Raw genomic sequence first — 14,501 nt, 5'->3', positions numbered from 1 at the left:
GAACTCACCTGCGTGCAGAGTGGATTGGGCTTCTTAGGCTACTGGACATTAGCTCCAGAGGGACGATCACAGGCCCAGCCATGGATGGGTCCCAGAGCCGCACCGCCGGCCCCCTTACAGAGCCAGAAGACAGAAGAGGTCCGGAAAATCGGCGGCAGAAGACGTCCTGTCTTCAACAAGGTAGCGCACAGCACTGCAGCTGTGCGCCATTGCTCTCAGCACACTTCACACTCCGGTCGCTGAGGGTGCAGGGCGCTGAGGGGGGGGCGCCCTGAGACGCAATAAAAACACCTTGGATGGCAAAAAAATGCATCACATATAGCTCCTGGGCTATATGGATGCATTTAACCCCTGCCAGAATACATAGAAAAACGGGAGATAAGGCTGCCGATAAGGGGGCGGAGCCTATCTCCTCAGCACACTGGCGCCATTTTCCCTCACAGCTCCGTTGGAGGGAAGCTCCCTGGCTCTCCCCTGCAGTCACTACACTACAGAAAGGGTTAAAAAAGAGAGGGGGGGGGGGGCACTAATTACGCGCAGTATTAAAGATACAGCAGCTATAAGGGGAAAAACACTTATATAAGGTTATCCCTGTATATATATAGCGCTCTGGTGTGTGCTGGCAAACTCTCCCTCTGTCTCCCCAAAGGGCTAGTGGGGTCCTGTCCTCTATCAGAGCATTCCCTGTGTGTGTGCTGTATGTCGGTACGTTTGTGTCGACATGTATGAGGAGAAAAATGATGTGGAGACGGAGCAGATTGCCTGTAATAGTGATGTCACCCCCTAGGGGGTCGACACCTGAGTGGATGAACTGTTGGAAGGAATTACGTGACAGTGTCAGCTCTGTATAAAAGACAGTGGTTGACATGAGACAGCCGGCTACTCAGCTTGTGCCTGTCCAGACGTCTCATAGGCCGTCAGGGGCTCTAAAGCGCCCGTTACCTCAGATGGCAGATATAGACGTCGACACGGATACTGACTCCAGTGTCGACGGTGAAGAGACAAATGTGACTTCCAGTAGGGCCACACGTTACATGATGGAGGCAATGAAAAATGTTTTACACATTTCTGATAATACGAGTACCACCAAAAAGGGGTATTATGTTCGGTGAGGAAAAACTACCTGTAGTTTTCCTGAATCTGAGAAATTAAATGAGGTGTGTGATGATGCGTGGGTTTCCCCCGATAACAACTGATAATTTCTAAAATGTTATTGGCATTATATCCTTTCCCGCCAGAGGTTAGGGTGCGTTGGGAAACACCCCCTAGGGTGGATAAAGCGCTCACACGCTTGTAAGGGCTCTACCCTCTCCTGAGATGGCCGCCCTTAAGGATCCTGCTGATAGAAAGCAGGAGGGTATCCTAAAATGTATTTACACACATACTGGTGTTATACTGCAACCAGCAATCGCCTCAGCCTGGATGTGCAGTGCTGGGTTGGCGTGGTCGGATTCCCTGACTGAAAATATTGATACCCTAGATAGGGACAGTATATTTTTGCCTATAGAGCATTTAAAAGATGCATTTCTATATATGCGTGATGCACAGCGGAATATTTGCCGACTGGCATCAAGTCTAAGTGCGTTGTCCATTTCTACCAGTAGAGGGTTATGGACACGACAGTGGTCAGGTGATGCGTTTTTCAAACGGCATTTGGACATGAGAAGACGCCGTATTATCAGGCGCAGTCTTTTCGTGGACAAGCGGGCAAAAGGTTCCTCATTTCTGCCCCGTGACAGAGGGAGAGGAAAAAGGCTGCAGAAATCAGCCAGTTCCCAGGAACAGAAACCCTCTCCCGCCTCTGCCAAGCCCTCAGTATGACGCTGGGGCTTTACAAGCAGAATCAGGCACGGTGGGGGGCCCGTCTCAATGAATTTCAGCGCGCAGTGGGCTCACTCGCAAGTAGACCCCTGGATCCTTCAGGTGATATCTCAGGGGTACAAATTGGAATTCGAGACGTCTCCCCCTCGCCGTTTCCTAAAGTCGGCTTTACCGATGTCTCCTTCTGACAGGGAGACAGTTTTGGAAGCCATTCACAAGCTGTATTCCCAGCAGGTGATAATCAAGGTACCCCTCCTGCAACAGGGAACGGGGTATTATTCCACACTGTTGTGGTACCGAAGCCGGACGGCTCGGTGAGACCGATTCTAAATCTAAAATCTTTGAACACTTACATACGGAGGTTCAAATTCAAGATTGAGTCACTCAGAGCAGTGATTGCGAACCTGGAAGAAGGGGACTACATGATGTCTCGGGACATCGAGGATGCTTACCTTCATGTCCAAATTTACCCTTCTCACCAAGGGTACCTCAGGTTAATGGTACAGAACTGTCACTATCAGTTCAGACGCTGCCGTATGGATGGTCCACGGCACCCCGGGTCTTTACCAAGGTAATGGCCGAAATTATGATATTCCTTCGAAGGAAGGGAATTTTAGTTATCCCTTACTTGGACGATTCGCTGATAAGGGTAAGATCCAGGGAACAGTTGGAGGTCGGTGTAGCACTATCTCAGGTAGTGTTGCGGCAGCACGATTGGATTCTCAATATTCCAAAATCGCAGCTGGTTCCGACGACTCGTCTTCTGTTCCTAGGGATGATCCTGGACACAGTCCAGAAAAAGGTGTTTCTCCCGGAGGAGAAAGCCAGGGAGTTATCCGAGCTAGTCAGGAACCTCCTAAAACCGAGCCAAGTCTCAGTGCATCAATGCACAAGGGTTCTGGGTAAAATGGTGGCTTCCTACGAAGCAATCCCATTCGGCAGATTCCACGCAAGAACTTTCCAGTGGGACCTGCTGGACAAATGGTCCGGGTCGCATCTTCAGATGCATCAGCGGATAACCCTGTCACCAAGAACAAGGGTGTCCCTCCTGTGTTGGTTGCAGAGTGCTCATCTTCTAGAGGGCCGCAGATTCGGCATTCAGGACTGGGTCCTGGTGACCACGGATGCCAGCCTGCGAGGCTGGGGAGCAGTCACACAGGGAAGGAATTTCCAGGGCTTATGGTCAAGCCTGGAGACATCACTTCACATAAATATCCTGAAGCTAAGGGCCATTTACAATGCTCTAAGCTTAGCAAGACCTCTGCTTCAAGGTCAGCCGGTGTTGATCCAGTCGGACAACATCACGGCAGTCACCCACGTAAACAGACAGGGTGGCACAAGAAGCAGGAGGGCAATGGCAGAAGCTGCAAGGATTCTTCGCTGGGCGGAAAATCATGTGATAGCACTGTCAGCAATTCCGGGAGTGGACAACTGGGAAGCAGACTTCCTCAGCAGACACGACCTCCACCCGGGAGAGTGGGGACTTCACCCAGAAGTCTTCCACATGATTATAAACCGTTGGGAAAAACTCGACAGGTATTGCGCCAGGTCAAGGGACCCTCAGGCAATAGCTGTAGACGCTCTGGTAACACCGTGGGTGTACCAGTCAGTGTATGTGTTCCCTCATCTGCCTCTCATACCCAAGGTACTGAGATTGATAAGATGGAGAGGAGTAAGCACTATATTCGTGGCTCCGGATTGGCCAAGAAGGACTTGGTAACCGGAACTTCAAGAGATGCTCACGGAGGATCCGTGGCCTCTACCTCTAAGAAGGGACCTGCTCCAGCAAGGACCCTGTCTGTTCCAAGACTTACCGCGGCTGCGTTTGACGGCATGGCGGTTGAACGCCGGATCCTGAAGAAAAAAAAAGGCATTCCGGATGAAGTCATCCCTATCCTGATCAAAGCCAGGAAGGATGTAACCGCAAAACATTATCACCGCATTTGGCGAAAATATGTTGCGTGGTGCGAGGCCAGTAAGGCCCGACGGAGGAAATTCAACTGGGTCGATTCCTACATTTCCTGCAAACAGGAGTGTCTATGGGCCTGAAATTGGGGTCCATTAAGGTTCAAATTTCGGCCCTGTCAATTTTCTTCCAAAAAGAACTAGCTTCAGTCCCTGAAGTTCAGACGTTGTAAAAGGGGTACTGCATATACAGCCTCCTTTTGTGCCTCCAGTGGCACCTTGAGATCTCAATGTAGTTTTTGGGTTCCAAAAGTCACATTGGTTTGAACCACTTAAATCTGTGGAGTTAAAATATCTCACATGGAAAGTGGTCATGCTGTTGGCCCTGGCCTGGGCCAGGCGCGTGTCAGAATTGGCGGCTCTATCCTGTAAAAGCCCTTATCTGATTTTCCATTCGGACAGGGCGGAATTGAGGACTCGTCCTCAGTTTCTCCCTAAGGTGGTTTCAGCGTTTCACCTGAACCAACCTATTGTGGTGCCTGCGGCTACTAGGGACTTGGAGGACTCCAAGTTGCTAGACGTTATCAGGGCCCTGAAAATATATGTTTCCAGGACGGCTGGAGTCAGAAAATCTGACTCGCTGTTTATCCTGTATGCACCCAACAAGCTGGGTGCTCCTGCTTCTAAGCAGACTATTGCTCGTTGGATTTGTAGTACAATTCAGCTTGCACATTCTGTGGCAGGCCTGCCACAGCCAAAAATCTGTAAATGCCCACTCCACAAGGAAGATGGGCTCATCTTGGGCGGCTGCCCGAGGGGTCTCGGCTTTACAACTTTGCCGAGCAGCTACTTGGTCAGGAGCAAATACGTTTGTAAAATTCTACAAAATTGATACCCTGGCTGAGGAGGACCTGGAGTTCTCTCATTGGTGCTGCAGAGTCATCCGCACTCTCCCGCCCGTTTGGGAGCTTTGGTATAATCCCCATGGTCCTTACGGAGTCCCCAGCATCCACTTAGGACGTTAGAGAAAATAAGAATTTACTTACCGATAATTCTATTTCTCGTAGTCCGTAGTGGATGCTGGGCGCCCATCCCAAGTGCGGATTGTCTGCAATACTGGTACATGGTTATTGTTACCAAAAAATCGGGTTATTGCTGTAGTGAGCCATCTTTTCTAGAGGCTCCTCTGTTATCATGCTGTTAACTGGGTTTAGATCACGAGTTGTACGGTGTGATTGGTGTGGCTGGTATGAGTCTTACCCGGGATTCAAAATCCTTCCTTATTGTGTACGCTCGTCCGGGCACAGTATCCTAACTGAGGCTTGGAGGAGGGTCATAGGGGGAGGAGCCAGTGCACACCAGGTAGTTCTAAAGCTTTACTTTTGTGCCCAGTCTCCTGCGGAGCCGCTATTCCCCATGGTCCTTACGGAGTCCCCAGCATCCACTACGGACTACGAGAAATAGAATTATCGGTAAGTAAATTCTTATTTTCAGCTGCGTGGGGAGCGCCAGATAACACTGGTTATTTCCAGTGTTAGACCGTCATTTCCAAAACGGTTCAAATTGCTGAAGCGGGGCATAACCTGGGCCGGAATAAGGGCCGCATGGGCCTGGAGTTGAAAATGAACAAGGGCCTATACCAGTGATGGCTAACCTTGACACTCCAGCTGTTGTTGAACTACACATCCCAGCATGCCCTGCATCCGTTTTGTTATTTGGCCATGCTAAAACTGATGCAGGGCATGCTGGGATGTGTAGTTCAACAACAGCTGGAGTGTCAAGGTTAGCCATCACTGGCCTATACTAAGAAGCAAAGAAGGTGTGGCCAGTGCTGTATGGGTGTGACCAGTACTATATGGGTGTGGTCAGTGCGGTGCGGGCGTGGCCAAAGCCATGTGGGCATGTACTCCCCTACACTATCAGCCACAATATCTCCCTAAATACATAAAAATAGAAAAATTGCACAATTTTATGAGGAAACAGAAAACATACAACGTACATACAGTACAGCAGGAGTAGGCAATGTGTAACACTCCAGCTGCTGTGGAACTACACATCCCAGCATGCCCTGTCACAGCTTTGCTGTTAGGGCATGCTAAACTCTGGCAGGGCATGCAGGGATGTGTAGTTCCACAGCAGTTGGTGTGCCGCACGTTGCCTGGGAAATACAACACAGTTACCACCATACAATCATACATTTAACAACCTTGGCGCAGTTTGCTCGGCTTCAATGTTCCCTGGAGTGGTTACAGAGCGTGGTGCATTTACGTGCCGGGTCCTATATGATGGGAGCCACTCTGCTCAAATAAATCGCTGCTTGCTAGGAGGTATACATCTTGCACCAGAATAGCTCCGAGGGTTATGATGCCCCATGTTTGAGGAACAAGGGGGTCTATTCATGAAGCAGTAAAAAGAGTGGAGAAGTTGTCCATGGCAACCAATCAGTTGCTCTGTATGATTTTATAGTATGCAAATTATAAATGTTACTTCAATGCTGATTGGTTCTTCTCCACTGGCTCACTTCTCCACACTTTTCACTGCTTCATGAATAGACCCTTATGTATGAAGCAGGGACGGATCTAGACTTTTCTTTAGGGGGGGCGGTTTACTGTTTAATCTTGACTCCTCCCTCTACAGTCCCAACTCCTCCCATCTGCAATCCTAACTCCTCCTCTCTCAATTCTGACTGAACTTTTTGAGTGAGATAGTAGCTTTGTGATTGTTCTATGTACATGTGACTGTGCTATGGGGTAATTGTATTTATTAGCCCTAGTACCCACACACCAGCAAGTGAGGGGCAAATGCTCTGTAACCTTTGCTCTCCTGGCTCCTCTGTGCTGCTGTGGTATAAGCTGCAGCACATCGTTCTGCCTCAGGCTCTCCCAGGAGAGCTCTCTTTTGCTCAAAAGTGGGCGTGGCTATGACTGTGTTAGGGGGGGGGCGGTCGCCCCCTTCGCCCCCCCTAGATCCGGCCCTGGTATGAAGTTGAGATAAGCCCTTTCCTCGGTGTTGTCTGTGATGTCTGACAAGATCCCATTTTTTTCTCCCCACAGATAATAAGTGATGTCCAGTTCTTAGCCGGCGCTCCTTTCCGTGCCAGGATGTCGCTGGACGCTCTCAGCCGCTCCAGGGGAGGCACGTTTATGAGGTCAGATGGACGCGCCGAGTCGCCACCTGATATGGAGATCAGTAAGGAAGAGATGCGGATACTCAAAGTGTGTTTCCATAGCAACAGTTCCAACCTGATGAAGAACTTTAAGCTGGTGAAGTGCAGCATATTCACCGAGATACGGGTGAGTTCTGCAGAAGAGTTAGGCATTAAGTGAAGGTGTTGCCCATAGCAACCAAATAAGGCATTAAGTGAAGGTGTTGCCCTTAGCAACTAATCAGATAATAGCTGTCCTTTATCTAGTACTTTCTGTAAAGTGATTGCTAGAATCTGAGTGGTTGCTACGGGCAACTAATAATTATGTTTGTTTGTCACGGAGCGCACACATATACGTACAGGATGGCTTGCTGGGTGCAGTGGAACAGTAGGTGATCCTAGACCTGACGGAAAGTGCAGCGGATCCCTATTACTTCTCCATTACACTTGGAAATCGCAGTAATTGCTGCACATAGTCACCCATCCTTCCCGGGAGAGCTACCTATCGTGTGACGCCCGTCTCTGGACTCAGCCTGACAAAAAATGCGTCTATAAAACAAAGATCATTTAAAATCTGCGCAAACGCCTGTAACTGCAGCCTGCGAAACTGGCCTTTTTCTGGGAGTGTCAGGAAAAACGCAGGCGTGTCCAAGCGTTTTCAGGGCGGGTGTGTGACGTCAGCTTCGGCCTCGATCAGCCTGTTCTCATCACACTGTAGGAGTAAGTCCTGGGCTATGCACAGACTGTGCATTTGATGGTGAGCGAGTTGTAAACGGATTTGCAGCGTTTGCAAGGATTTTCGCACGGCGTACGCAGACTTGCACGGGGCAGATTTTCACTCTGTCTGGGCGGTGACTATCTGATTACAGACCTCTGCAAATTCGCAGAGGAGTGATCAGGTCTGAATTAGGCCCTTTATTTCCTTTTTCCACTCTTCATTTGGTTGAAGGCAATCCCTTTTATATGGAAAAATATTGTCATTGCACACTCCCCTTATGGTGTCATTTCACTCTGACAATGCTAAATTCCTATGTCGTATAAACAACCCTTATGAAGCTAAGAACACTGTACGCTGTTTACTTAAGAAATACCGTAATGGTACGCTATTTGCGTAACGATCGCTCAGCCGTAGGCGAGACGCTCAAGCGTCACGTTCGCTCACGGCCCAGCGATCACAGGACACGTTATTGGTTATGTCTAGGGGAATGATTCGCTATGGCGTAGCATACACTCGAGACCACGAGGAGGTCACCAGCGATGCAGACGCTCACAACACTATACCTTGATATTAAACCTTATACCGACGAAACACACAGAATACCTTTAATGTGAGTACAGGGTGTAAATGCAACTTTGTGTAGCCTGACTACCTACAAAGCTGTTTGAGCGTCACCGACGCTCAAGTGAACACTTAACACTATAGTAAATACACAGATACTGTTTTAGGGTTCCAAAGCCTATTATCTGTATTATATCTAGTATACTTGTAAAAGAGTAACACAGTACAAATGATACACTACAATATAACAAAGACTTCCTAACCAAACACCTAACTAAGGGATAAACTACAATACTATCCTGGCCTAACACAATACAATACAATACTATAAAGTTTAGTCTAGGGGAGTTACGAGAGAAAAGAGAAAATAGAGAGAGAGAAATAGACACAGAGGGAGAGAGAGGAATTGGCTCACAGAAAGACAATGATTACGGAGAGAACTTACGCACAAAGGGTATGATCGCCTGCGCCTCGATATCCAGCTCCCGATTATCAGCAGATAACCGTTGATGAGAGAGTGAGAGCTGGATGTGGTCGGCCTGCCTATTTATGCCCCACACACAATGCAATCTCCTGGTCCTACAATCCTTCAGTTTATTGGACACAGGAATTCGGCCCTGTACTGTAACCAAAGGTCATAGGTTGATTCATACAGGTGGGCTGTGCTGAGTTTAAACGGCTCAGGTGGGTGGGAAACTGGGTTTCCCGCCGCATACCTGAGTATGGGTAAATAATAGAAATGGACATAAACTTCTTATGTTCATAACTATTCGCACGAGCGATTAATACGCTCCAAACCAACACCGGAATATTGCTAATTAAATACTCTTCCGATGGGTACCAAATACTGCTGTATGACTCCTGTTAGACCCTTCGTGCAATACAAAGAGGGACTCCTCCGCTCAGGGACATTCTATCTAAACCAAACTTACAGAAACTATTGAGGGGAACATGATCTATAAACGACATTAATTGTGAACTTTTGTAACGAATGAGTCGCACGCTACGATCACATAAACTCTACCGTAAATGCGCATACTGCGCGTGCGAGTGCACGCTATTGCGGGTATGCGCTTCCACGGGAGAGCATACGCATGCGCAGCACGGACCAGTGTGCGGTGCAAATATGGCAGTGTGCATTGAGACATTTTTCTGACTTCGACAGTCCACCCTTTGGCAGTCAATAATAACTGCCACAAAATATTTAAGGAGAAAAATGTAAGTCAGGGGTTAATTGATTTCCATGGTGGGGAAAGGAGGAAGAATGGAGTAGGTGTGAAGAGAGTATGACCTAGTGAGAAAGCAGGAGCATGTGTGTATGAGTCCATGTTTGGGGGGGTCATGTATCATCGTGCCGTACGTGTGGTAAATCAAGCTTCGAGGTATTGCGAAGTATACATTTGAATTCCTTCTTATCCTGTGGTACAGGTCTGTGGATGGGCTGTCAAACTCTACCGAGCTCATTTCGGCTGTGGTTGTAACACAATGGGGATGCACATTTTAGTTGATGATACATGAATTGGGGGGGTATGTGGTTGCTGCTATCTGTGCCTGTATTCCCTATCGACTATGTGTGTTATTACCTGAGGGTTGCAGAGATGAAGATAAAGAACACTTACGAAAAATGCAATGATATTCTATGTCAGGTTAATGTACGTTCGTCGATTGAGGTCTTGATTGGTGTCGTTTGATTGCAGTCTTCTTCTTTGTGCTTTTGCTCATAAATCGTGAGTAAAGCAAACAACGTCCATGGATTTACAAAAAATGTTGGGCTAGCGTGATTTTAAAGTTCCTAGGGAAACTGGGGTACCCATGGCATTGTCCATAAAATCTTGTATATCAGGTCGTCTGCTCTTCTTCTTTCCATCTTTCCGTTGTCGGCCCCTTGGCTCATCAGGTCCTTCGTCTACGTGGGTCTTTGTACCTCGGAGGAAAACATAGAAATGGGTGAAAGACGGACCGTATACTCATTACATCATTACGTCATGGTTTCTAGCATTGGGTCATAAATCAAATCCAGGTTAATTACAGTTTCCTCACTCCTCAAGCTCATCACTTTCGTACTTTGTTTACACCTCATCAAAGCCTGCCCGCATCTAAATATCAATCCAATCGATATAACGACACCCAAGATACACAGTAGAAACTTTCCAACATCCATTATGACTCCTTGAGCCCAGTCTCCTAAACCGGAGAACCAATTTCGCGGGTTCAACCATGACACCCAACCAGTCAGCTCATTACCTACAGCAGCAAGGGTGAGATTGTGTTTCCGACGAAATTCCCACTTTAATTGCAGAATATCGTCCATCTTTTGGTCTATGACCTCTACCGGATCCTCGGTGTTATTTGTGATATACGTGCAACACTTTATACCGTACTGTGTTGCCAATGTAACACAATATCCGCCTGTTACTGCTGTAAGGTAATTAAGAACCATCCTATGCTGAACTAGTTCCGTTTTGTAAGCTTGGAGTTCTCTTCCGGTGTATCTAAACGTGTCATCATACATTTCAGTGATATTATCTAACAAATTGGCGAGTGCGGAAATGTATTTATAATTCATCACTCCTCGAGCGGTACGAGTGAAATCTAACGCTACCAGAACCTGAATCCCGGTGGATTCATGGATAAGATCAGAGGCCGGATGCTCTAACCTTTCTGACAGGTGTCTTTTAACTCGGTGTTCGTAGTGAGTGTGAGTATAAGGAGCTTGGGCACCACGGTGTATGTCTTTCATTTTGTCATGTGTTACAGTCATCACTTCAGGCAATACTTTTCCAATATAACACAATCCTTCAGAGTTTGGGGCAAGCCACTTGTACGCCTTTCTCCCGCATATGAAATATGCATCATCGGGGAGAACATAAGGGACGGAGAAGGACATGACCATGTTACAAACCTTCCAGGTGAAATCTCCTGACCCTAATTCTTCCATCTGTCTAATACATGTATCAGTCTGTATGATATGTGCACAGTATCCTGGTGATACCTCTCCCACTTTAGTAATTCTATTTCCTAAGGTATACCTATACCGGAAAGATTTTCCTCTACTGGCTATGTGGCGTACAAGCTCTGTATCTGTAGGCATTCTATCTGCTCTGTGTGAAAAGGTCATGGTAAGGTTGCTCCATGACACTTCCCAATTTCCCGGTTTTCTAGGATTGGAGATGTTAAAACATAAGAGGGACCTATCCACATGGTATTGGTGGAGCTTCAAACTGGGAGGGCTGGAGATGTTAAACCTCCGGTCCACCGGTCTCCCACCACTTAGCTCAAGTACCTCCCCTAACGTTAAAGGAAATGGTACTAGCCCTGATTTGCTGTGACCCTGAGGTACTTGAGAGCATACCCAACAATCTGTTTGGTTTAATACGCTACCCACTAGAGAGTGATAGTCACTCAATGGATGCCGGTCCATATGGTTATTAAGACTGGATTGGCATTCTTGTTACAGAGCCTACAGATACGGTCTTTCTTCTTAAACTAACAATCCTTCAAAGAAAATGTTTACAGATAACAGGGTGGTTAGATCGTGCCCGGTACTCGCCTTTGCTTGGTGATTGGGTTGCTATTGGAAATTTACACCTCCGTCTCAGTCCTCAGGACCTTTCTGGATCCTTTCTCGACCTCACTGGTACTCTCACCGAAACAGACTGCTCTGGTCAACATCATGGTTAACGGGAAAAAATCCATATCACAGTCTCTTGGGGCAAGTCCATCTTACAGGAGGAGAAAAGAAGAAATTTGTAAATGGGGTATAAGAAAATCAGTTTGAGGGGGAGAGAACTTGTTACGATAATAAGTTCTCTCGTCTTGTTGTTCTTCTTGTTCTGCTGTCCTCTCAAAGGTGTTGTCTCTCAGTCTTCAAAAACGATCATTCTGGTGATGCAATATTCCTTCCTAACCGACGATCTTTCTGTAAGGAGCAAAAATCTGGCATTACCATTGGTCCAACTGAGGGGTGACATAACATCTTTAAACCATGGAAACATGAGTGAGAAGAGAGAGAAAATAAAAAAAACAAAAGAGATAGAGAACAATTCATGTGCATATATACATTACATAACCCGACAATAACCACCAATAAGAGAAGAGAAACAAAGCATTTTTAAACATTGTAAGAAAACATTGTTAGCATTAGAAAAACATTGTCAGACTATCAGGCTGTCGTATCTACGTGTCTAATGGTCTCCTTGAGCAGTCCCTCCCCACCAGCACTTGCATTATTCCACTGTCTGTATCTGGCCAGAATACATTGTGGCGGAGGTCATGCTGGGGTTTGGTAGACTTCTGCAAGGACCAAGTGGATATGCAATGTGTGAATTCTTACCACTACTAGTCAGAGATGGGGATAGAGAGAGGGAGAGAAAAACATTTTTCACAAATACATTTACAACGTTTCACCTGGTCATCCCTGTGTCTTTAGTGAATGACCTCCCACTTTATTAATCGTTACCTCAGGCTTACCATCAGTCCTAATGATCACCTTTCTTGACTATATTTTATGGGTGTGGCCCAAAATTCTTCCTATATGATCCCTGATTATAATGGTGTATGTTGTAACTTTGCTCATTTCTTGGTCTAGGGGGTCTAACTTTATGTGGGTTATTACAGTTGTTGGCATAATGCCCTTCTCTTCTACAATGGTAACAAATCCTTGGCCTTCTCCATGTGCTAGGGGCCTGGGGTTCCGGTCGACTTGATGCATCCTCTAGTGCTTGGATGTTCAGTGTCATCAACCGCTCTCCCTGCGCTTCCCTGGTTCTTTGGATATTTCGGTCATGCTCGATAGCGGACTCTCTTAATGCCGCCACCGAGATACCTCTCCAATGAGGTATTGAAGTTTGTACCCTAATTTTTAGTGTGTCTTTCAAGTTGCTCGCTAATACGGACACAGCTACCTCTCTGTGGTGTACATTAGTTTCAATGTCATCTATACCAGTGTACCTAGCCATATCCTGCAGAGCCCGGTGAAAATACTCTTCTGCGGATTCACCTTCTTTTTGTCTTATTGTATAGATTTTATTCCACTTTGCTACTGTAGGAAAATATTCTTTCAACTGTAGATTGATTCTTTTTATATTATCTTGGTTATACTTGTTTGTTAGTGGCACTTCCTCATCTAGCTTACAATCAGTGATAAATTTCAATGAATCAACATCGGGGGGTAAACATGCCCTCAGCACTGTCCTCCAATCTTTGTTACTTGGCTCTGCAGTATGTCCTAGCACTCTAATGTATCTTTGACAAGCAACTAAATCTTTCCTGGGATCAGGAAATTCAGACAGAATTGCTCTTAATTCTGTTCGGGAAAAAGGGCAGTACATGGCGATGTTCCTGACAGGAGTGATTCCTGAAGAGTCAGTTTCCCCATTTGGTACTGCAATTACCCTAACAGGATTAAGTCCAGTAATGTCATTCTGAATTGGTTCTAGGATATAAGGTACATTTGTTTGTGCGTGATGTATATTACCATACATACCTGTGAACACGACCTCACCTGACCCTCCATTAGGGGGTTTGATTACAGTTTTTACCGACTGGGTCGTGTCCACCTGGACGTCTTGTGTGATGGCTTCTGAAAGAGGTGCCGACATCGTTCTTGGTTCACTTTCTGGTTGGTGTTCCTGAGGAAAGTTTAACATGGGGTGCGACTTGCATGGGTTAATAGTTGTACATTCAACAGTATTACAATTATCTTTGTTACATTTATTACACTTATTCTTATTATCTGTACTACTGTTGCTAAGAGCATTTTTATTGTTCACCCTTGTGCTTCTCTCCGCAACCACAATCCCCTCCATTGCCACTTCTCCTCTCTCAAGATGAAAGTTAGGTAAGTAAGTTATATTTCTTTGCATTTCACTCTCCTGTTGCCATATTTGTAAACAATCATAATGCTTGATTCGTCTCTTTGCTGATTTGATGAGACATATCCTTTGCCTTAAATTATGCAACACCTCTGAGTCAAAACTACCTATCCCGGGAAATGGTGCCTTATCCCCCGCAGTCATTCGTGTCCATTCATCACAAAAGGTCTCAGAGTGGGGACCATATTTCCCCCACATTACTAACCGAGCAGACCCTCGGGGTCTGCAAGCCTCTGGAGTCTGAATCCCGACCTCCGACCGTCTCTGTATTGTGCACTTGGCTGCCATTGTGGACCTTTTTAACACAGAAAAAACTTCCTAAAATGCACCAAACACAGAACTTCCTTAAAACTTCTTCTGCTCCGGGTATCTCCGTTCCGCCTTCTAGCAGACACGTGTAGCCGTTGCAGGCCCTATCTCTAGAGATTTTCCTGAGAAAATTCCCTTCCTTTTTCTTTACACAAATCACGCTTGCATG

The 14,501-nt window shown here is 46.5% G+C and overlaps 1 protein-coding gene across 3 annotated transcripts in view; it reads left to right on the top strand.

The window, feature by feature from the left end:
• The window catches only part of PTK2B (protein tyrosine kinase 2 beta), a 252,387-nt gene that overhangs the window by 90,404 nt on the left and 147,482 nt on the right, over nucleotides 1-14,501 (top strand). For 2 of the 3 annotated variants that reach the window (XM_063915028.1, XM_063915027.1), the window contains exon 2: nucleotides 6,780-7,019. The exons of the other annotated variant lie outside the window; for it this stretch is intronic. In XM_063915028.1, the coding sequence (XP_063771098.1) occupies nucleotides 6,828-7,019 (192 nt within the window). In that variant the 5' untranslated portion in view covers nucleotides 6,780-6,827. The remainder of the gene's footprint in view (nucleotides 1-6,779; nucleotides 7,020-14,501) is intronic. 3 annotated transcript variants of the gene reach the window in all.

Source organism: Pseudophryne corroboree, chromosome 4 (assembly GCF_028390025.1).
Source record: "Pseudophryne corroboree isolate aPseCor3 chromosome 4, aPseCor3.hap2, whole genome shotgun sequence".
Lineage (NCBI taxonomy): Eukaryota > Metazoa > Chordata > Amphibia > Anura > Myobatrachidae > Pseudophryne > Pseudophryne corroboree.
This window is presented reverse-complemented; position numbering and strand designations above follow the sequence as displayed.